Genomic DNA, 25,708 nt, shown 5'->3' on the forward strand with positions numbered 1-25,708 from the left:
TTGAAATCTTCAATGTATTCATAAGGTGGTCGATTCTGTTTGCCCTTATATTCTTTGTGAAGCATTTTCAATCATTTATTTTGTAGAGGGGGGACTGTTTATGTTGTGAGAAAGGTTTGATCAAACAGAGAATGAATTAAAAAAAAATGGAAACAAACATCCAAACAATATACATGAATCACATAATAACTAAAATTTATTCCAATAGCAAATAAACTTACCATCTCAACATCATATGCAACTTAAAAGCAAGTAAAACATCCAAGAAAAACCAAAATGTGGTTCGGCTAGGTAGGGGGAGATTAGGCCGAATCTTCAATGGCTTTCAATGGTGGATTGTGTTTTGTTTTTACTTGTTTTCTAGCTTTAATCTAACTATTGATTAATTGGATGAAGTTTAATTCAAGCTTTTGACCAAGAAAGTGAACTATAAACTTTTAAGAAAAACAAGAAGAAAAATGTATGAAATAATATGAAATGCTATGAAAAATGTAATTAAGATGCAAGAAAATAGAAGATGGAAATTGAGAAAATATATGTTTAAGTAAACAAAGGAATTTTTTTTTCCTTTTTTCTTCGTTTTTTCACGAAAATTTTCTTGTTTTTCTTTTCTTCTCCTATTTTAGGAGTTATTCTCAACCTTCCTATGTAGAAAATTGTTCCTCTTTGTTGAGAAGATGATAGGAAAATATTTTCACAAAATTAAATCTAGGCCTTTGGATAAAAAATCATCTAATGGCTCAAATTTCTTTCTTTTTTTTGTTTCAAGGAACAAACTTTAGTTATTGGATCAAGATTACCAATGTGATCCAATGGTTCAAGATATACACTGCAAAAGTTAGATTTTTATAGTCATTAAAACTAAATAAAAAAAAAAACCATTTTGCCCTAAATACAAAGGATTTAGTTTTTAAGCCATTTTCTTGGACATCAATGTTCTCGTGTTCTTTTTTGAGATTTTAAAGTATAAAAAATTATAAAATAATATGGAATTAAGATATGAAAGTTTTCGTGAAAATTCGACCTCGAAAAGGTCAAATTATGAAATTACTCTTAAGTGGTATATTGGTAATTTTATAAGTGATATTTTGGTAATTTTATACCTTCTAAGGTATTGCAGTGATTTTGAATGCTCCAAAAATCATCAAATATTTTAAAAACATGATCTAAAAGGTTTCACGAAAAATAGACCTTGAAAAGGTCAAATTACAAAAATATCCTTAAAAAGGTATTTTGGTGATTTCACACCTTTTCAAGGTACAATAAAGGTTTTCAATATCTCAAAAATCATCAAATAATATTAAATCATGATCTATAACTTTTCAAAAAGTTTTAACCTTGGAAAAATGAAATTATGAAAATACCCCTAAGGAATTTTTATAATTTTACACCTCTCAAAATGTGATATGAGTTTTTAATGCATCAAAAATTCTTAAAAAAAAGTCAATTATGGTTTGGAGATTTTCATAAAAATTCAATTCGAGAAGGTTAAATTATCAAAATATCCTTTACAAAAATACCTTAAAGAGTATTTTGGTACTTTTACCCTTATCCAAGTACAATCAAGGTTTTTAGTGTTTTAGAATCACAATTTTCAATCTTAATTCACATTGGTTCCAATTTGATTGTGAATTTTCAAAGTTAACCCAAATTTCATCTTTTTTGACCATTGTTAATTGATTTGGACCAAGTTCAACTAAATTTGATCAAGCTTGATTAAATTTAACTAGATTTGATCTTAGGTATTTAAGTCAAATTGGTCTTAAATTTAATTTTAAAAACTTATCAAAATCAAATAAATGTTGGATTTGAATTGGGATGACTTTTAAGTATTTCACAAATGGTCAAGATTTGGTCTAGAGAAAATTAGGTGTCTACAATGATCTCCTAAAATATAATAGTTAACTGGCAAAAAATAATTAATGTTGGTTTATTTAATAAGTTTAAAAGCTTATTCTATAAATTTTCGTTTAATTTGATAATTATGATGTTGAACTGTTCTACTTTGTTTAATAAAAAAAACAATTATTTGACATGAAAGAGTAAGAGGAACAAAGCCTATAGATGGGATATCCATGAACACTCCCAAACATAAAAAGATGAGAAAATTTGAAGAAAAATATTTTTGAACATGTCTAAAATTTTTTCTTAGACATTAGTTCATTGACAAAATTAGTAAATATAATTTTTCAATGAACACCGTAAATGCAAAAACAATAAAACTACTAATATAGCACGCCTATGGATTTGTAAGCATAAAACAAAATCAAATTTAAAAAACACAAACTATTACTTTAAGAGTCAAAATTTTTAGTTAAATAAAATAGTTTAACACAAATAATATCTTATTTTAATTTTTGTTTATAAATTTTTTATGTATATTATAAATAAAAATCTCAATCCGTCACGGATGAGAATTTTTGTATATCTTACTGTTTGAGAAAAGCTAGTTTTGTTGAATATTTTGATAGTTTGGCCACATTTATTATGATGACAAGTAAGACATTATTTGGTAAATAATTTTTTTAATGGTTAATCAAAATAAAAGGTAAGTATAACATGAAGGAGGTACTTTGTTAACAAAATCTCAAGTGGCTTTTAGGAATATATTCTCCCTTCAAAAGATTGCAAAGTCAATTTGGCATAATATATTTCATGTCTTTATTTGGTTCTCATTCCTTTAACACAACATAACTTCATTTGATCGACTAAGAATATTTGATCATCATAACTTGAATATAACTTAACTTCATTTGGTTGTTTAAGAATATATCATTCTTTTTGAGTTTACTAAAATGTCCTTCAATACTATAGTAATAAATGAACTTATATATTCTATAAATACAATTCTTTATGACACTACACATTGAAATTAAAATGAAGCAAATTGAAAACAACATATAATTAACAAATTATTTATAGCACTATTGAAAGGTATTTATGCTTAAATTGTTTATCTATTTATTGAATTATTAATTTTAATCAATATTAAAATATTTAAAAATAAAATTAAAGTTGCTAATATTCTCAAAGCAAATTTAAATTCCAATATATAATAAAATATCCATTTTAAGAATGAGAAAATATATTGTAGCGGTTGGGATTTGTAAAACTAAGAAGAAAACTTTTAAGTTTGGGGTATGTGGAAATTAAGTTTTATTTATTTATTATATTTTTTTCATTCAATTATTACAAGGACATTATGGACCAAAGAAAATTTTGAGTAAGGGATAAAAGGAAGAAAATTCACATTTTTCTAAGAATAAAATATAACCAAATATGGGAATAGATGTGGGTTTCCAATCAAATTTTTGACAATTTGGAATCAAACATTATCAACATGCAACATATCAAATAAACCAAATCCCAACAAACTCAAAAATATCTTCAACATTCAAAGTAGTAATCAAAGATTTTGTGAACCAAACGTCTTTGAAATGTAAGTGTGATATCTATTTCGAGTAGTATATATTTTATTGTGTGAAATTAATTTCTTTAGATGCTAAAATTTTAGTATCTACAACATGTAGGCTATAATTTCAGTAAATTATAGCCATGTAAAAATTTAAGTTTTTAATGTTTAGCATTTAGTTTTTATATACCAGATTTCTTATTAGTCTTTGGAAGTTTAAACTCTTTTTCATAATAACCATTACATCTATCAAATAATCATGACTTAGGATTGATTGAAAGCTAACATAATCATTAATTAATTAATTATTATGTGATTGGTTACTAAACATAGTTGTAAATATTGGATTTCTAAATTCTTGTAGTGCATCAAGAAATCAACGTGTGATATTATGGCAAATCAAGTAAGTGGCTTATTGAATCTTTGATTGTTTTATAAATGTATAAGTATATAATGTTAAAATAAGTCAAATATGATTTTGTTTATTTTTATATGAAATTTTGTTTTCGTATGAATTATTTTATATTTTATAAATATAAAATTGATTTGAAAGCTATGAATTGATGATTTATTATATTTTGAATCTGTCTTGAAATGATACTTGGAGAATAATGTACGAACTAAAAATAATTTTGAGAAATGCTCTTTATCATGGTTTTGGAATTTGATATGTGAATTGAAATGAAATGAAATTGTTATTGAATCTAAATATATATAGTTTAAACCTTGCCATTAGGGATGGATACAATGGTATTACAAGTTAGAATTGTTTTTAGCCTTTATGAGATAAATTTATGAATTTAGATGTTGCCACTAGGTGACAATTGTTGTATCCATTAAATCTAAATCTTGTTGCCCTATCATTGGAGATGAATACAATGGTATTACAAGCTAGTATTGTATTTAACCTTTTCAAAGTTAATATTATGAATTTGGACCTTGCGACTACGATGGTAGTGGTCATCACCTAATGATGATTGTTACATCCTAGACTTGAGTCAAGGCCATGACAATAAGTTTAGTAAATAAAAAACCCATATAATGAAAAGGAAAAATAAAAATTGAAAATTCCAAATAAAATGAAGAAAATTTTTTTTTGAGATACTATTATGATTTAGGAATAACAAAGTTTGGAAAAAAATAAAAGACAACTTAACTTTACATGGTACAAGTTAATAAATAAATGATTTTTTCTCATGTAAGCATCTACTCAAGTTGGTGTTAAGATGTCATGAATCTAGTAAGGAAAAACAATAATAGAAGATAAATTTCATTGTCATTATGAATTTATTCTACTTTCATTTTACCATTCTTTGTTTGACACCTTTCTTTAACAATATGCATTTTAAAGTTTAATAATTCCTCTTTCCTTAAGAACTTCTTGTGCTCATAACCTTTCATTTAATGACCTATTTGGTGGTTTCACCATACAAGGCTTCTTTCAAGGGAAAGCATGTACAAATGACAAATTTATTATTTTCAAAGCCTACCCCAAGCTTTTTTTTTTTTAGATGGCTTTCTCAGATAGACATGTGTGTTTCTTGATCAATCTATTTTTTTTCCTTTTGATCCACAGCCTAAGATCTCTATCTGAGGATCAATAATCTCTTTTGCTTCTTGGCTTGGTCTTGGTCTCTCAAGCAAAGAAGATAGATCCAATACACTCATATCCATAACTATTATAAGAAAATGATTGGCATTAATTCAAATTTTTGTTTTGATTGGCTTTTGAAAATTTAAGACTTTTTGTTTAATTTATCCTACAAAAAATTTTTAAATAAAATACAAATATTTGTGTCTTGTTTTCATGAATCAAGAAATCTACAGTACCTTTTTCCTTTTAGCTCTTTAGGTGTAACAACTTGTGACCAATTTAATTTTTTTTACTATAACAAGTGATCAAAAACCTTTGTGCTCTTGGAAACTTTAAGCATATACAATCCTTCATTTTTATATGGGTGTTTTCTTACTAACTAATTTACCTAGTGAATGATTTTACTAAGTTTCAATGTATCAATGGCTTGTCCCCTATACTTAGGGATGACAGATCACCTCACAATCTTATTGGATCAATTTTTAAAATACAATTAAGATGCCTTAACCTAAGACAATTGCCTATTATGCTTAACATATATAATGTTATATTAGGTTTACAACTTTACCTATATTTACATCTTTTGTTCTTTTTCTCTTTCTTTTTTCTCTTTCACTTAGTCTTAAGTGTCTAAAATTTTTTTTCTCATTTTGCATCTACTCTCTCACTCTTTCTCACTCTTTAGATCCCTACCCAAGCGAACCTTGAAAAACCATTTTTCTTTTCACTTTTCTAAATACTATACTATCAATCTTCATCACTAATCTTAAGATGTGAAGAGACTTGATTAGTTTTAAAAATCATTGATTCGTATTAAAACTTTAATTCTTTTTTGTTAATGATTCTGATGATCCACATTGTAGTTTCATGGCTTTGTTTTGTTAAAAAATATTACTGATTTTTACATTTACAAAGCTTTGATTCTTTACTTGTTTGCATTTTTATCCCATGTTTGGTTATTGTTTTTAGAAAGGTTAAACATAAAAAATAGCTTTTCTATTATATTTTTTTTGTCAGTTTGGTACTTAAAGAAATAAAATTTATAATTAGGTATCTGAACTTTCATTTCATCGTATTCGTTGATACTTCTAATTTGACTAAACTTTCATTCCATCATACTTATTGATTCTTTGGATTTGATTAGATTGAAATTCTTTGAGCAAAGTTTTGATTAGACAAAAACTCTTAGGGTGGAGTTTTGTTTGGATAAGGTAAATGGTATGCTTAGAGTTATGGAGGCAAGGTTTTAGGCTTGATATAAAAAAGATAAGTGAAATAAAAGTGGTGGAGTGCTTGGTGTGTAAATTGTTCGACCAATGAGCGTGCTGATCGACTAGAGGCAAAAACTAGGTTTTTAAAGATTTTAGCAAATCACTAGCAGGGGTTCAAGATAGGATAAAAGTTTTAGTTGAGGTTTTAGGTTACTTTGATCATTATGGATGGTTGAGGGAGGTTTTTTGCAAGATGAACATATGAAAGATAAGGAGATTTTTTTAAGATTTTAGAAAGGGTTTTAAGGGAAATCTTGGGGAATCTTAGAATTAAGTTTCTTAGAGAAGGAAAAAAGAAGTGTTTAAGGTGTATTAAATGAAAAATTGGATGAGGTTATTTATAGTGAAGGGTTGACTTTTGGAGATGAGGATTGGTTTTTATTAGATAAAATAAATAATTCTAGAGATTAATTAGAGATTAATTATCAAATGAAAAATCACATTTATCAACCAAATTATCTTTATGTGTGATTTATTTCAAATATTTATCTCTTAGAAATTTAATTAGTAGCTAGTAATATTGTTTTGGGAAAATAAATTCTGAAAACAAAAAGGTTTGTCATAAAAATTGGTTAAAAGTAAGGTAGGCCAAATAGACACTTATGATTGTTGTTTGACACTCTAATTCTAGTATCGCAAACCTAAATTCATATGGCTATAACTTTTTCATCCAATGTCAAAATTGAGTTAGTTTTATATTATTGAAAAGCTTAGAGTCTAGATTCTAATAAAACTAATTTTACTTAAAAGTTTTTAATAGTTTACAAAATATGCCAAAAATACTAAAAGTATATCAGATTTTAGGATATGCTTTGTATTTTGATCATATCTTAATTAATACTAATCACATTTAAGCTTATTATATATATATATATATATATATAGGAATTGAACTTTTTTTCCAACAATATGAAGTTTTTCCAATTATTCCAAGTGTTTAAAAAGTTATGAGGTTCAAAATTAGAAATAAAAAATTGAAGTAAAAGTTTTCCAAAATGGTTCAAAATCAGTTTTAATGCATAAGTACTACATCAATTTGATTCAGGTTTCCCAAACTTTTTGAAACCTATTCTGTTAAGGTACAAAATTTCAAGCATATATTCTTTCTGAACCACTCATCAATTTTTGCATGCTTCATATTATACCTAAAAACATATTTTTTAGGCATTTGACCTTAAACTCATGTAAGTGAAATCAAATTATGATAATTCACATATAAAGTAATCTGGTGTCACAAGTCAAATAACTATTTACACAACTTATAAATAAGAATATTTTCATAAACACTTGAGTTAAATACCAAATTGAGTTCTCAAATGATCAAGTTTAGTGAACTTACATCTAACAAACACCTATATGTTAATCCCTAAGTATTCTTATACTTTAACTTATGATATTGGTTACTTATTCCCAAAATAAGAAGGCTTAACATGTACAAATCTTTGAGCATTATTGATATTTTGTCTCAACAATACAATGATTAGGTACAGTTTAGGTGTATGATTTTGATGCATGAAGATCTCATAATTACAATCCTTTATAGTTCTCTTGTGAGGCCATTGAGTTTCATGAGTTTCATCTAATCAGTACTTAATAACTTTTTATTTTTATATTAATTGAAAAAAAAACCTTTAATCACCAAAACATAGTGATATAAGTGTAACTATGATAATGTTTTTTTGACCAACCAATGGATTTTATAAACATATATTAACAAAACTCACCTTTGATATTTGATTATAGCTTAAAAGCATAATAAAATAAAATAAAATACATTACAAATGAACATATAACAATTCGAAAAAATATCGTACCCCACAAACCTTTAAAATATTAATATTTTGATATCATCATAAATCACAAAATATTATAAAAATATTCTAACATCATAATAAATCACAAATTATTAAACAAAATTCAACATAAATAATAGAAAATAAAAATATTTGTAGTCAAAAACTTCTTCATCGCTTGAAATTTTGCTAGCCAATAAAATTATATATGAAAAATGAATTATTGATCTAATGATTCATTTTATATATCAACATTCAAAAAATATTAAAAACACATATTCTTAACATCAATAACATTTTCATCATTTTCAATTGAGAAAAAACATACTTTTGTTTCATTTGGGTAGATAGCTACAAAAAAACAACATAAAAGATATGTATTTATTTTAAAAAATGCAAGAAAAATATTTGTATGCAAAATATAACAAAAACTAACAAAGAAGTGATATTACATTATATCTCATTCACTAACCAATTTTAAGCATATATTAACACTTTCAAGATTGTAGGATGAAATCTATTATGACAAGGATTCACTAATTTTCCATTTGTATTAAATGCAAATTCGAAAGTTACAATAGGTATTGAAATGGCAAGATCTCTCGGCATCCTTATAAAAGGGGAATACTTGATTCCATTTATCTTTCACTAAGCCAATATGTCAAAATCCATATTCCTTAGCAACACATTATCTTTTAAGTAATAATTTATCCCAATTTTTAAATACATGTCATTATCAATGCTACTTTTTAATCAAAACTATCCAAAAAAATCTTAATTGCTAGTGTTCAATGTAGTTTTTATTTCATAAGTAGCATAATCATTTTTAACCTTGTACTATTCAAGTAATCATAATATATCCTTTTAATCTTTATAACAGGTTCCATGCATTCAAGGTCTTTGAAATAATATTCCAACAAGTTTGTTTTATAATTTGGATCTAAAATAGTAATAATCCCCATGATACCATAAATGACAAACCAATATTTTTTAAATTTAATAAGCATGTCTTGACCCATAAAATGATCATTTCATTAAGAGATGTGAGCCATTTTATCAATGAAACTTTCATTTCATAAATGTTTAGGAAATAATTTTTTGTTTTAGGGTAATTTGTTTCATAATACATTTCAGTCACAATGTAAAAACACCATAAACTTCTTACCAATCTCTTGTGCTAACTTCCATTACTCTTTAGTTGAAAAATATATGTATGATGACTCATGAAAATTTAATGATATAATATATCTTTGAAACATAAAGAAATAGTAAGCATCAAATATGTTAAGTGTCAACAATTTTTACAATGAAACATTAATTTTTTAATATTTATCATTTATGCGACATTATCAAACTTTTGCTTTCTTTTAGAAGATGATCTCTAAAATGCAATACTTTCATAAATGTTATCAATATTAGGTGAAATAATATCATAATCAAATGAGAAGTTAAAGCTATGAATCCCTTTTCATTATTAGAAGCGATCCAAGTTTCAATTGTTAAAGCAATCCTACCTTTATTAGATTCCTACAAGCTTAATGTCTTTGTTTTTTCATAGTCATGTATTTTCATTATACCATTCTTTATAGTAGTATGTGATAGAATATTGAACAAAAATTAAAGACTTACTAAAAACTTGTAAAACCTATGATGCTCCATCATGATCAATGGGTATTCATGTAAAATAATCATTCTAGCAAGATCATTCTTAAACTTCTTTTAGTCAAAACAAGAACCCTTTATAGATCAATCTCTCTTATTTTGCTCTTAAAAAAAGATTTGTTACTTTGTGTCTTTATCAAATTATCTAAGATAACTTTTGAAATGGTCATGCAAGTGTTTCATCTAATTTTTACTAAAATTCAAAAACTGTATCTCACAAAATTTACAAATTGCCTTATTTATTTCATTTGTCTCTGACTCCTTAAATCATTATAAATAAAAAATGTTAACTTCACTTATTGGTACATTCTTTCATCAAAGTAAAAAGGCTATTAACAAGAGTTTTTTAATTTACTATTAGAGATTGAATGGAATCAAACAACGATTTAGTGTTTGGTGTGTAAAATTTATAAAACAATGGATTTTAAAATTTTAATAGTTCAATTTATAACTACTAATGATAAGAAATAAGAGTGTTAGATGTAATTTTGTAATATTTCAAATTAGACTTATAACTCAAAATAAAAAAGCATATTTACATACTTTAAACAAAGAAAACAGTATGCAAACATTATGAAAAAGGTCCATCATTTATTATAGAAGATTGAGTGAAACCAAATGGTGATTCAATGTTTGATGCAGAATTTATAAGAGAATCCATTTTAAAGAATTCACTAGTTCATCCTACAACTATAAGTGATAAGAATTAAGAGTGTTAGATGTAACTTTATAGTACTTTAAACTTGACTTATAACTCAAAATAAAGAAATATCTTTGCAGTACTTGAAACAAAATAGTCACTATGCAAGCATAGTTAAGAAGTTTATATATATATATATAGACACAATTGTGATTATACTTTTACATTGTTAAAAAATCAACAACAATATACAAATTATCCAAACAATAGAAAATTATAGCATACCATCTAACATGGATTCATCATTTCACTCTATCATACCCATTTTAAATATTAAAGAATCAAGCTAAATTCCCTAAATAAAACTTAAAACATTTAAAAATTATTAATTAGCTCAGAAAAACAACAATTGAATCCTCAACTTAAAGAATAAAAACACCTCTATGGTTTAAATTAAATGTCTTTCAAAGATAAAAAATAAGGAATATTAACCAATCTATAAAAAACCTTTAATAATTTTAAAAGTAAGAAAGATAGCAAAAGAAATGGAGAATTCTACTTTTGACGTTTAAACTCCATTACTTTTAAATATTTGTAAAAAAATAAATTTGTTTGCAACCAAAAAAATTAGGGTTTTAATCAAAACTTGCATATGTTTAAGCCTTTAGTATTGGTTTTACAAGAAAGATTGGGAGTAAAATGAATATGGGGTTTTGACTATAAATTATAATTCAAATAGCAAAAAGTAGAGAATTGGACAAAAATCTTACTTTCAAATGTGATCTTTTTTTAAATTTCAGTAAGCAAAGAAATTTAAATGCTAGATTGAGATTAAATGAAAAGCTATAACAATTTTCTTGGCAAAATAGGTGGAAACTTGCGTAAAAATAAAAAGATAATTCAAAAATGAAAGAAATACAAATCTTAGGAGACATAAAAAATCTGAAATTATCTTTAAGTCAGCAAAAACATAACAAATCAAAGTAAATAATAGTGATGATTGCAGAATTTGAATTGAGTGGAAATTATAAAACCAAGCTTAAAATTTGATCAATTGAAAGAGAGAGAAATAAATTTAAAAGACTAAAGTTTAGAGGAAAGAGTGATGAAAAGCGATAATCTTGTTAGGCAAAGCGATGTAAAAGTATCTCTAAATCATTTTCACTGTCACTCACTTTTTATAATAAAAGCAATTAGGGTTTTTTTGACATTAGTTATGTATTGGGTGATTGAACCTAACCTAGATGTACTCGCATCTGATTACTTGTTTAGGATAATCGAGTAAAAAATAACCTTAATTCTCATACCAATTTGGATCATAAAATATGTTACCCATTGGATACAGGTGAAATTATCATTTTTAATTGCACCATACATGTCAAACAAAGATATTGGTTTTTATTCTACCACATTAGAATTTGTTAGGCATGCTAATTATATTTTGATCTAAAATAACAAAATATGACCTAAGTCACCTCTAACCTTGAAATAAAATGGTTAATAGAAACCTGACTAAAAGGTACCTTAGATTGGATTGGACTACTAGTACAGAATCGAGAGGATTAATTGATTATAAACCCCCTTAATAATGCACTCACTAAAAATTAACTAAAAATTAATAAGCTTGCAACCTTGAGGATATAGTTTCACCACCCAAAAAATGTAAAATAAGATAACCACATCATAAGGATTCAAAAATCACCATCCTAAAAAATAGTTTTATGGCTAAAAAAAGATAAGAGTTTTAAAAACTCACCACTTTTAAGAAAATCCACCTAAATGATATGGAATTAAGATTAAAAAAAAAAGGTTTATTAACTTCAAATCACACTTCTATAACTCTACATAATACATTATAGAATGAGATTATTTATAGGTGATCTTGGAATAACCTTTCAAGAATAAAAAATTTGAAAGAACACTACAACAAGCTGTCAATTATGGAACGGAAAACAAAATAATTAATAAACAAAGCATAATGGTTGGAATGAGGCTCCCATGTGTTAGAAAATCAAGTTAAAAACAAGATTCCAAAATTTTAACTTTGTGCTGGCAGAAGAGAACATCCATGTGCTCGAAATGGGTCTTGAAATGTATAGCACCAAAATATCAAACTAGGAGATAAAATAAACCTTCCCATCTGGTAAAAAATGGGTTGGAATTCAATTGTCAAATACAACAGCTAGAATATTTGAAAACTTTGAAGTTTAAAATATTATTTCAAATAACAAATTTTCACATCAATTATGGCATCAAATTCAAATGATTTGGCTAGTCTTGAAAAAAAAAAAAATCTTATTTGGTGGTTGGCTATTCTAAAATTTTAACCAAGGTTTAGGCGTAAACTTTTTGTTGGACCAAAATGTTGGGTTGACAGTATGATAATCCTTCATTAATTTAAGCTTTGTATGGATGATTTAGTAGGCTTAAATTAAAAAATTGTTCCTACATCAATGTTTTATAACCTTAGAGAATGACTCGAGCAAGAGTCATTTTTGAAGTTGAAAATATGCTTAAAACATCAAGAATGATAAAAATGCCACAATAATGAATAAAACATAAAGTAACAAATCGACAAACAAATTTTTAACTAAATGAGATTATAATAAGAAAAATGCTTATGCAAATGAGGACTTAAACATAAAAAATTGCATGAATATAAAAGCTAATGTGTTGGTCTTTGTATGATTGATTGATTAAATGTTCATAGAGCTTACAATAATCATCAAATAACAAATAAGGTTTGTTGAAAACAAATTTTGAAAAAGATTAGAGAAATGTTCTTGAAAGTTTAAAACAAAACTAGCCATAAAGGCTAAGGACGAAAGATAAAAGCTGCTTAAAAATAATTTAAATTGTGTTTTGCTTTTGCTTTTTGGTTGAATATTGGTACATAGAGCTCTTGATTTAATAGGGTCATGCTACATGTCATTTTTTTCATATCTATCATTAGATCACTATGTCTATTTGTAACATCTTATCACAACCTAAAATTTTAGTACAAGATAGTGTCATCTTCCTAAAATGTAGTTTTAAGTTCAATTATATGGGTTTGTTAGAAGATCACATAGGATTGACTTAGTCTTCCTCTATTGTTGCAAGTAATTACACCATTTAGATGTTCAAGTGTTTGCCTAGTCAAAATCTTTCCTCTACTAAGGTTTTTCCAAGGTTGTAAATTTCTCTATGCCACTTATCAATCTATTTTTGGCTAAAAGTTGTTTGCCTACTTAAGCTCTCACTTATATAAAGAATTATCATGATAGAAAGCTTTATATCTACCATGTGTTTATCGTTGATTAGACTTTAATTAGATTCATTGGTAGATTTGACTCTTTAATAGCAACAACTATTGATTTTGAGAAAAAAAAATCATGGGTAATTGCTAATTTGTAAGATTTCCCAACCATCTTGTAATAACCTTTGCCTTGAACAAGTCTTGCATTTTCAACTCCTTTTAATCCTCAAAACTTTATTTAAGTCTAATTAAAAGTAGTTGCAAGAAATTTGGAACCTCATCTACCATGCCACATTAACTCATAGCAAACTTTTATCATCTTAATTGATTTCCATAAGTAGTCGATTTCTTTCTACCCATTTTTACCTATTGAATAAAAAATATTCTGACACATTATATGACTTTAAACCCTTAAGTCTCCATCCAAATGCTATGTATTAACCATTTAATGATTGGTACTTAATTTTTGTGTAAAAACAATTCTTTTTATAGAGGAATTATATTATGTTTTAAACTTTTCTAACATCTTCTTTCTTTTATCATATTAACTTTTGTAATCTATTAAAGTCATTAATAATTGGTTATAGCTTAAAAAAATAAGTGAATTTTGATCCTTTAATACTTCTAATTAATGTGTTAAGATTTTTTTTTCTTTGAAAAAAATAAAGATATGAATTCGCCTTTTTTTAATAAGGAGATATTTGTCATAACATGCAAGTTTACAAAAAATAGAGTCACTATCAATTTATTTTTATTAGATGTGATTAGGTGTCAAATTGAATCTATTCATTTTAAAGAAATCCTAATATTGACTAAGACTTCTTAAAAGAATAAGTTATGATCGATGTTATATAATAGTTTTGAGAATCTAATTAGCATGGATAAGGTATTACCAACTCTTTAACACTCATCTTAAAATGGTATCCTAAAAAGGTCCTAGTTAAATGATTTTTACTTTTGATTATATTTCATTATTTAAAATATTTGTAAACATTAAGGTTTTCTCTAGCATTTTAGTAGAATTTTTAGGAAAATTTCACCTTAAGAATATTAAAAAAAATCCATCTGTTTCTTTGAATAAGCTTCGTCATCAAATTAATTTAATATTTTATGAAAAAATTTATTTTGTTTTTATTTTCAACCTTTATTTTTCCTTTTTTTAACTACCTTTATCTTTATTTTTCCAAATAAAATTTCTTAAATTAATTATCAAATATTTTATTAAAAGTAAATAAAAACTTTTTATTGGATTATTTTCAAAATCTTTCCTTAATTTTTTGTAAGATTTTAAGAAAATTCCTTACCTAGTGATTTTTTTAAAAAATATTACTACTTGTAATTTTTTTAATTTCATTATTGATTAGATCTCCATTTATTTTCATAATTTTATTAAATGTATAAGATAAAAAAATGTAATGATGCAAATCTTTTAAATGATTTAATTCAATGATATTTTCTATTTTATACTTTCATTACTAGTAATTAAAAATTATTCTAATAATCCTAACACATATGAATATGAAAATAAATATAAATATTCATCTAAAAATAAAATAAATAAAATATATATTTTTTATATAAAATAAATATAAATATTAAAAAATAAAAAATTGCATATGTTGGGATTGAATCTCAAATCTAATGCATGCTATATGTTAAGGATGGCTGCATGAAGATCTTTCTAATATTTTTTTTCTCCTCTTGAGCAAAGTTGCCGACAAACAACTAAACCTGAAAAAGATGATGGCTCGCCATTGTCACTGTCATTTGTTGTTGTAAGCCATCGTGCATCATCGCCAAGAAAAGCAAAAAATAAAAAAAAACCCTTTTAAATCCTCTCAACTAACAATTTGGCTAGCTTAAATTCTTAAACCCTTTGCTGAAATCCCTAGATCTCGATTTTAATTTCAAAACTTCTACTACACACCTCCTTTATTTGTTGCCATCCAAATAAACCCACCCTTGAATCCTTTCTCCCTTTTACTCTGCCAACTCCAAACACCAAAGAACCTGAAGAATCTTATTTGGCGAAACCTTGAAATCCTTACTTTCCTAATTTTTGGGTATCGTTGTTGAATGATATTTGTTGAATGTTGCGTATTTATTCTTTCAATTGTTGTGCTTTATTGTGTTGTTAATGGGTTGTTTTTATAAGAGTTTTCTTGAAAAAAATCTAGGTTTCATTTAAAAGAATTTTTTTTGGGAAGTTTTGCCTTGGAAGATCCAATTCTTATTAATTAATTAATTAATTAATTATTGCTCCAAGCATTTCAAATTTAAAATTTCTTCATGATATTTCTTTGATTTTCAAGTATTCAATCTTTCCTAAACTTTCTAATTTAATTCTTCCCTTTTCTCAAGGTTTTTCTCATTTTTTTTTTATTTTCTATCTTTTTTTTTTTAATTTTTAAAAATAAATATTAAAATAAAAAAATTAAATGAAAATAAATGAAAAGAAAGAAATAAAATAAACATATAAATAAAATGTTGTTAGGTTTAGAGCCCAATTAACAACTCAATGATTCACCAACTAAAAAAATACGAAATCAATTAATAATCAAAAGCTCAAAAGTAAATATTTAATTTTGAAAATTGTATTTAAAAAATGACTTAATTTGGATAACGTTGAGATCCAAATTTAACTTGAACTTGAATGAATAATTCAAATTAATCCAACAAGATAATTATATTAATAATTGAATTCGATTTAATCAAAATTTGTCTTGAAAAACCTTTTAAAAAATTTAAGATAAAACGAGGCATCTTTTTTTTTTTTTTTCCTCAGCCAATATATAGATTTTATTATAAAAAACATAGCACTGCTCTTAGTACATCTTTGTTGTAACAGAGTCCTAATGGAAAATCGACATACACCAATTCATACACTTGACAAATCACACTATGAAATAGAACAACCAACCCCTGCAAGACCACAGTCTATGAAATAGAACAACCAACCCCTATTTTTGCAAGTGAATCAGCAAAAACATTAACCCCCCTGTAAGTGTAAACAAATCAATTTTCACCTCTAAGACTGTCAAATTCTACAAACGTCTTCCAAAGATTTCAAGGAGTTCGTTTTTCCGTACCCCGGTTATAGCCTCCTTTGAACCAAATTCAACAACAAAAGCCTTGTTTTTGAACCAAGGAGATCTTACAAATCGTCTAACGGGCTATAGAAGATTATCTCCCTTCGCTTTTCTAGGCACCCTTCTACAACCCGTAGGTCCTGGTTTACCCCTTGTCGACCCGACGACGTTGAATTTTAAAACATCTCCACCCGGACAAGACTAGTGCACTCCCACTCTTAGATTCGAGATTACCACGCATCAATTCAACGCCATTGAACTTTAATACAGCCTTCAATTGTTTTGACCCAAATAGTGTCCTTAATTTGATCAGAAATAAAATTTCCTCACAAGCCCAGTCTTTCTCATTGAACACCGACTCATTCCCAGCTAGCCATAATGCCCAAAAAGTTTCACCACACCCAGACAGCTACCCTTTTCCAGATCATGATAGATAGCTATTTCATATTGATATAACACATCCACCACCTTAAATCGAAAGCACAGATGTTAAATCCCTCTTCAAAGAACACTGCACCAGACATTCCAAGAGAAAAAATATGACACCAAAATGTGTACATAGCCCTCCTCCTTTCATTTACACCAGATACATTCCTCAAATATAACTCCTCTAGACCTCATATTAACTTTTACGAGGGATACTATATTTGCAAGCAAGCCAAAGCAAATTTTGCATTTTTGGAGGATTTCCAAAAATATGATAAACGAATCTGACTGTCCGAATTGATATGCTGACTGCCCTGAAAGTTCACCAATTGTTTAACAGACGATAGCCCCTTCTATCAAGTTCCCATAATCTTTTCTTCTCTTTGACCACCTAAGCGTCTTTGCAAGGAATACCCCTTCAATATTGTCAAAAGAGCACCAGATTTGCCATTAGCAGCGCAGAAATCACAATCAAAATTGCTAGAAGGTCTAATCTTCTTAATTATTCTAAAATCACAAGTCTCCAATTTGGTTTCTTGCTAGAGATCCATCTCAAGATTCGACTTCTTGAGCAATCCTATCTTTTTTCTTCCGGACCCTTACCTTCAAAATTATTTAAAATAAAACTCTCATACACCAAATTCCGTGAGACTCCGCTATAATTCATCAAATATAAACAGAGAAACAGTGAGGATTTGAAGTTATCCAGCCCTTAGTTATCTGATATTGCCTCTCGCTTCCTCCTCCATCATCTTCAGCCTTCTAATTATCACTTCATCATTCCCCATAAAAGAAATACCAAGCTGCTTCGCCACTTCCCAAGTCGCTCAGGTTCCTTCAACAAATCCTTTTCTTTTTCTCCTTCACATATTACCCTTAACCGATTTAAAAAATCCCCATCCGGGATTGAGCCATTTGTGATCGGTGATCCCCCATCCTTCCTTTTGCTTGTTCGAGCTCCTTTCTTGCCCTTCTTCACTATCTTCTTTCCTCTCTTGTTAACTTTGCCTAGCAACTGGTCTTCTATATCCTCATAGAACCTCCATTTTATCTCTCTACTCTAAGTTGCTCTCACTCTTTCCCCTGTTCATGTTCTTCTGTTTCAGCCACAGAAGAGATTATATTATCTACCTCAATATTAGGTCCTGTCACCCCATATTTTTCCATGCCCAAGACCTTATTTCCATGCCCACCTGAGGCCTATTTTTATGACACTCTGAAGTCCGTTCCACTTCATTACCCATCTCTGTACATCCTACTTTTTTATTTAAACTTTCTTTGTCGGAGATTGGGAGTATCCCCCAATCTCTTTTGACCTTGTTTCATACATTATGTCGGCTTCTCTTTCTCCTTGACTATTCTCTTTTCAATATCTTTTACTTTAGTCGTTTTTCCATTAATGTCCCCAACAGCCTCTTCTCTTTCTTTTGTCACCTTCATCATTACTAGCACTTGTCTGTTCAGCTTCCACGACTTCAACTTTCTCATCCAAGGCTTTTTTGTTACTGGCTTCTTCTAATACCTGATTCTATATGCTCTCCCATGGATGTAAATGCTTAACTTTTGATTCAATTTTTGATACTTTAATTGGGTATAAAATATCTCTAACCTGTAACTGGACAATCTCTTCAATTTCCTCCAAGAAGTTAGTCATAATCCGAATATACCCTTTATCAAAATACTGAAACTAAGATATATTATCTTGCATGCAGATAAACTCCCCCAGCATCCTACGATATTTTGGAATGTCTCCAAGCTCCATGCATGAATGGGGACTCCTAAGCACATTAACCAAGCATTTTTACTAGGCAAACTTATTTTCTCAGACCAAATTTCAATTTTGTCAAGTCATATGTTGAATCCATCCTAATATTCTCTTTCACTTTCTTTAAATTTCTCAAAATTGTCAAAGGTAACCAATAAGGATTGACCAGAAAGTTTGCTTACTCCAACACCATTCCTTCCATCATTCCAAATTAAGTCTTAATTTTCTTCTACCTCTAACAAATCTCTGTATCAGCCCATAATACTTCTTTTGAGCCAATGTAATTTATCTTCATCTATCATACCTAAGTATTGTTTCTCTTCTCCCTTTTCTTAAGCTTGGCTCTAAACCTCTATTTCTTTAGACGACAAACCCTTCCAACTAGAAGAAGAAGATAATCCGCTCTTCTTTCCTTCCATCAGAACCTAAATATAGGATACAGATTGCCAGTCGCATTTACTTCCTGATTCTTATCCAATGTTGCCTGGTTATCCTTATGAGGTTCCTTGTATACTTCCTCCATTCCACCATCGTTACTATTATTATATCTTTTTGCTCTTTTCCAGAAGGATCTTCTAGGATTAAACCTAGTGAGATTCACTCCAATCTTTTTATCCAGTAGCCAACTTCCATTCAAATTTGACACAGCCCTTCTTGTTCGTACATCGATGCATAGCGCACAAATCCTATTCTCATACATTTCTTCCTTTTTTTTCGGGGAATGAACACGTCACAACTTTCCATATTTTTCGCAAATTCTTTCCAGCCATCTCCAGTGAAACTTTTGTGAAATATTATTTACGAAGAAGGTTACAACTGTCTTCTGCTCCAGTCGACTTCTAGAAAACGCCTTACCATTACCCCCACTCAAAAAATGAGGTATCTGCAATATCAAATGTTCATATGGAAATGATTAGTTTTAATTTGTTATATATAATACACATAAAATTTGATGGTTAATGGAGCTAGAGCTTAACTCCGTTTATACAACTACTCTTAAGAAATGGCATCTCTAGTTCCGGGTTCAAATCGTAGCATTTGTAACTTTCTCAACCTCCTTAAACAATTTGGCTAGTTTAAATTCTCAAAACCCTTTGCTGAAAAGCCTAGATCCCAGTTTTAAATTCAAAACTTCTGCTACCCACCTCCTTTATTTGTTGCCATCCAGAACCCTAAAACCACCTTTGAATCCTTTCTCCGCTTTACTCTGCCAACTCCAAATATCAAAGAAACTGAAAAATCCCATCTTGCGAAACCTTAAAGAAAACCTTACTTTTCTATTTTTCTGGGTATCGTGGTTGACTGATATTTGTTGAATGTTCTGTATTTATTCCTTCAGTTGTTGTGTTTACTTTGTTGTTAATGAGTTGCTTTATAAGAGTTTTCTTGCAAAAAATCTAGGTTTCTTTAAAAGAATTTTTTTGAAGTTCTGCCTTCGAAGATCCAATTCTTATTTGTTAATTATTTATTTATTTGCTCCAAGCCTTTCCAAATTTAAAATTTCTTCGTTTTCCTTTATTTTTCTTTGATTTTCAAATATTCAATCTTTCTAAAACATTTTAATCCAATTCTTCCCTATTTTTCAAAGTTTTTCAGATTTTTTTTATTTTCTATTTTTTCTATCTTTTGTTTTCTAATTTTTACAAATAAATATTAAAATAAAAAGAAGTAAAACAAAAGTAAATGAAAAGAAGAAAATAAAATAAATATACAAATCAAATTTTGTTGGGCTTGAAGCCCAATTAACAATACAAGGATTCGAGGCCCGATAAAAAATTACGGGACCCAATTAATAATTCAAAAGCTCAAAAGCAAATTTTTTATTTAAAAAATTGGATTTAAAAAATGACTTAATTTGGATAAAGTCCACATCTAAATTTAACTTGAACTTGAATCGGCACTGATTCAAATTAAATCCAACAAGATAATTAAATTAATAATTGAACTCGATTTAATTAAAATTTGCCTTAAGAAATCTTTTGAAAGACTCTAGATAAGATGTGGTTTATACAATACTAAATGTTCATGTGAAAATGATAAGATTTAGTTTTAATTTATTACATATATATAAAACATATAAATTTGATGGCCAATGAAACATAAAGCTTAATTCAGTTGATTTATACAATCACTCTTAAAAGATTATATCTCTAATTTTAAATTTAAATTTTAATACTTATAACATTTCCTTTTATTTCCAAATTGAGACATTGTTTATAAAAAAAATTGATGGCTAATACAGTAATGCTGGATGGATGAACATACATCGTTGCAAATCTCCATTTTATTGCTGGATAAAACAGCAATTCAATATTTCCATCCACGATCTCATACCATATAAATTTATCTGAATCTTTTTTTCTAAAGATTTATTTAAAACATATAGTCATTGCATTGCTAGAGTATCCTATTTAACGAAAAACCGAAAATACTTCTTAGAGTAAAGATTTTAATTCAAGAAAATATTACTACAATTTTACTTGCTAAAATAATTGAAAATAAAATGAGCGAAATGTTGTTTTATAACTAATTGAACTTTTATTAAAAGTTCATCAGTGTTCATCTTTTAGGATGACATGTTAAAAACTTCAATTTTCTTGTATTGCAAAAATATCACTTAAGCAACATGCTAATGGAACATAGTGACCTGCCGGTAGACTGTAGGATTTTTAATTTTAATGTTAAAGTTTCAAATTCTTATAGTATCAAGTATAAAAAAAAAATGGAAATAGTAACTGTTTGTAGAGTGTTGATTTTTTAGTTTTAATGATAAAGATTCAACATGAAGTACTAAAAAAAAAAAAACATAAATTACAGTGTAGAATATATATATATATATATATTCAGAATATAGAGGAGTAAAATGAACATTTTGTTTATAATATGGTTTTTTCAATATTTGACAGGCAAAGGTAATGGCAGACCTTGTTTCCGCTGGTATAAACGAAATACTGAGGAGTATGCCGCCAAAGTTAGACAAGGCTTGCATTTTCAAGGTACCTAATTTTCTTCGTCAGGTAAATCAAAAGGCCTACGAACCACAGGTACTTGCAATCGGTCCGTATCATGACCATGGTAGCGATCACTTCAAAGCAATGGAAGCGCATAAGATTCACTATCTTCAAATGCTCCTTAATGAAAGGGAGGAGAATGATGTTTCCAAGTATGTTACCAAAATGAGAGAATTAGAAGAAAGAGCTCGCCAATGTTATGCGGAACCTGTAAGTCTTGGCACAGATGATTTTGTTAAAATGATGCTCCTTGATGGCTGTTTTATTGTTCAGCTAATTCGCATGAAATCAGACAGAAAACTGAGGGATCCTAATGACTTCATCTTCAAGGTCGGAAGTTTTTCTAACACCGTCTGTTTGGATATGCTATTAGTTGAAAATCAACTTCCTTTCTTTGTTCTTTGGGAATTGTTCAGTATGATTGAGATTTGTGGTCAAGATTTATTCAAGAAAAAGGTTTTCGAGCTCTTCAGCATTATATTTCCACGAAAACAGCGCCCAATAGGATATTGGAAGTCTATTGAAGAAACCCATCATCTGTTAGACTTCAAACATTACTGCATGTATCATGATCCCACCAACTCCTACAAAAAAATGAAACAAAGCTATCCTCCTTGGAATTTAATACGTTGTGCCACGGTGCTCGATGAGGCTGGAATGAAGTTCAAAATGGACGAGGGAAATAGCTTGTTCGATATAAGGTTTGGACATGGGACTATTAAAATCCCTCTCGTCATTGTAGAAGACGGTACGGAATGTCTCTTCCGAAATCTCATTGCCTTTGAGCAGCTCCACCCATACGCAACTCTACATCATGTCACTGATTTGATTGTATTTATGGACTTCCTTATTGACACTGCAAAAGATGTGGAAATACTTCGTCAACATGGAATCCTTCAGAACATGTTGGGTGACAACGGAGAAGTTGCCACCATGTTTAATAGACTTGGAAAGCAGGTCGTTGTGTCTCCTGATTTCTGCTACGGTCAAGTACTCAACCAAATGAACGAGTATTGCGATAGATACCGACGTTGGAATAAATTTATTGCTTACTTGAAGCGTAATTATTTTAACAGTCCATGGGCGCCACTCGTTTCCGTTGTAGCTGCTTTTGTACTTCTCCTACTTGCCGTGCTGCAAACTTTGTATTCTATTCTCTCCTACACAAAACAAGATGTCCAGCAATATTGATGTATGCTCGCTTATGTATATTATGTCCTATCTAAATAATGGAGTTCCGATTCCAACTGGAAACTCGGAACCAAAATTTGTCCGGCTTGGAGTAACCTTGTTCTGTACTCCATTTCCAAGCCTTTGTTTGTAGTGCTTGATGAAGTTTCTTGTTTGAAATTTCTATTGTATTTGGACTTGTTACTACTGTATAACACAACTTGTCTCCAGTAATATCGACTCATTGCCCATTAGAAATGCAGAAAATTTTAATCCTTGTATATATGCTTTGAAAACAAAATTCACGAAAAAATTGTCCAGCTCTCAAACCCAACCCAAACTCAGGAAAAATTTGTCATAACCGGCCGCAACCCAATCCAACTTGCTCAATTGCCATATCTATTTGAAAAAGGATTTTTTTTTTTTCCTACTTTGATGCTTGACCTTGCCAGCAATTAAACTTGGCTGAGCCTATTTCCATTTGCATTGAAGAAGTAAAAAAGAATGTGTAGCAATTGGATCAGTACTCTTTAAACTAAAACAAAACAGAAGCAAGGCAGCATTACTTAAGCCACCATAATTCAAACCAAAGATAAATAAATTTGACTTCTCATTACATAATATATAGCAAACCATATGCATTCACAATTAATCCACCAGCAATCACAACCAGTTCCCAAACTCATTTATCACCCTATTCTTTTTTGGACACTTTTTCCTCAGCAATAAGGTTCCCACAAACATGGAAGTTCCAATGATCGAAGTACCAAAACACAAAACCAAATCACTAAGACAGAAAATGGGGCATAACCTTGCTCTAAAAGAATGCTATGCCAATGACATATCCTAATGAACCAACAGGTATCCTGCATCTACCTATATGAATCTGGACGCTTCAATTTGCTTTGGACAACAGCCTCAATCTTCTCCATAACAGCCGGAGTCAGTAACGGGATTACATCAAGTGCCTTCATGTTCTCTTGAATCTGAACGGGAAAAACAAAAGTTACTGTTTAGTTGCATGTAAACAGACGAGCAGTAGCAGTCTTGAAAATAATCAAATCCTATTGCACCCTTTAAAAGCCAAGTAAAAGTTAAGAACCAAATACACTTGAATCTCAATGATACAAAAAAACTTATGATTTAGTTTGATTACAGTTACAAACAGTAAATAAACACTTATAATATCCACGCAAACACCAAGAAAATAAAATTAGAACTTCACGAGAATTTGAAGATAAAAGTGCATCAAACTGCATTATTGGAGTGTATTGTAGAACCAGTAAACACACTTCCAAAGTTTTTTCAAAATGATACTCAAGAAGCTCACTAATAACAGTTGCCATATTAATGATGCACCTTTATATGCACTTGTTGCTTCTTTAGATTTATAAAGGATATTTTATCAATCATTTAGCTAATTGATCATTTTTAGATTAGCAAACGTTAATCAGTTATTCATTACTTGCAAATTCGGTTAAATGTTACGTATATTAGCGTCACAGAAACAATGCCACGGCCGTATTTTTATTTTTTCTCAAGTAACCTCTGATGGTTTCAATGTCTTGCATACTGACAACAGTCAACTATATAAAAAATTAACAATGTCATTATTGATTTCTATGTTGCACTCTTTTCGTTTCCAAGGACATTAGACTCATAGCTTCACCTTCAAGTTCATCTTACTTACTCCATAAGATTTCTCTCTACAACTCTCCTTTCCAAACACAAAAAAGAAAGACAAAAAGTGGCATGCATCGTTACCTTCAACATGCGTTCCCAAATTGCCACTAGAACAATGCATGGTTGGCAAAGTTCACCTCATTCTACAGGAATTGGGGGGCTAAATCAATGATTTCTTTAATATTGAAACTTACAACAAATAGCTTAGCCAACTGTAACTAACTTGCCATAGATGAACTATCCATTAATTAAATGAAGCAAGAACCCAAAACATGGTCGACAAAAACAGAACTACCATTATGACTTTCTCAAAGTTGTAGACAGATGAACAATGAAAACATAAATATATATTTGTTCAGAAATTTGAAAGAAGTTTTTAACTTAAAAGAATGCATTTGCTTGTAATATATGCATGTTTGTTTAGATAGTTTAATTACCTAAACAATAAATTTTTTTAAAAAAAGAAAACCTAAAAAAGAAACTTAAATAAGGATAAATCCATAACATGTAATGTGTTTTGGGTAGCAAACATACCATTACCCGCTAGTCCACAGCCAAAACAATTAAATAGGCAGGAAAGAAGAAGAAAGAAGGAAAAAGTTAAAGCATTAGATTAAAACTTCTTGTAACCCAAGAGAATAGTACTTCCATTAATTTACAAGTTTAGATGTGAGTTTCGCCAACAATGTCATACCCTGGTGGAAAAAGATGACACCTAGATGAGGCTGCCATCCATATATTCTGAAAAGATGGCCATAAAGGAGATATGTCTACAAACCTTAAAGAATATGTCCCTATATAGAATTTAGGTTGGAATCCTTTCACCTGGTGTCAAGTATGCAAGCCACTATGATCCCTGATTAATCTATGACCCCCTCTCATTAAATTACCCCATTAAAATGGGGGAAATTTTTCATTGTCATCTAGTGTGTTCTTCCCTTATCAAACATAAAT

General features: G+C 28.7%; 1 protein-coding gene and 1 pseudogene across 1 annotated transcript; one reads left to right on the plus strand and one right to left on the minus strand.

Annotated features, from left to right (window-relative positions):
- The first annotated feature begins 3,298 nt into the window (after positions 1–3,298).
- On the plus strand, positions 3,299–23,345 carry LOC111288946 (UPF0481 protein At3g47200-like). The gene is made up of 3 exons (XM_022879869.2): positions 3,299–3,439; positions 3,777–3,815; positions 21,797–23,345. Exons 2-3 carry the CDS (start codon positions 3,804–3,806, stop codon positions 23,090–23,092), a joined length of 1,308 nt encoding a protein of 435 aa, XP_022735604.2. The 5' UTR covers positions 3,299–3,439; positions 3,777–3,803; the 3' UTR covers positions 23,093–23,345.
- Positions 23,346–23,943: 598 nt separating this feature from the next.
- On the minus strand, positions 23,944–24,057 carry LOC111287796 (putative voltage-gated potassium channel subunit beta pseudogene; annotated as a pseudogene).
- Between the last annotated feature and the right edge of the window lie 1,651 nt (positions 24,058–25,708).

Source organism: Durio zibethinus, chromosome 4 (genome assembly GCF_047325235.1).
Source record: "Durio zibethinus cultivar Kanyao isolate XHJ-2024 chromosome 4, ASM4732523v1, whole genome shotgun sequence".
Classification (NCBI taxonomy): Eukaryota; Viridiplantae; Streptophyta; class Magnoliopsida; order Malvales; family Malvaceae; genus Durio; species Durio zibethinus.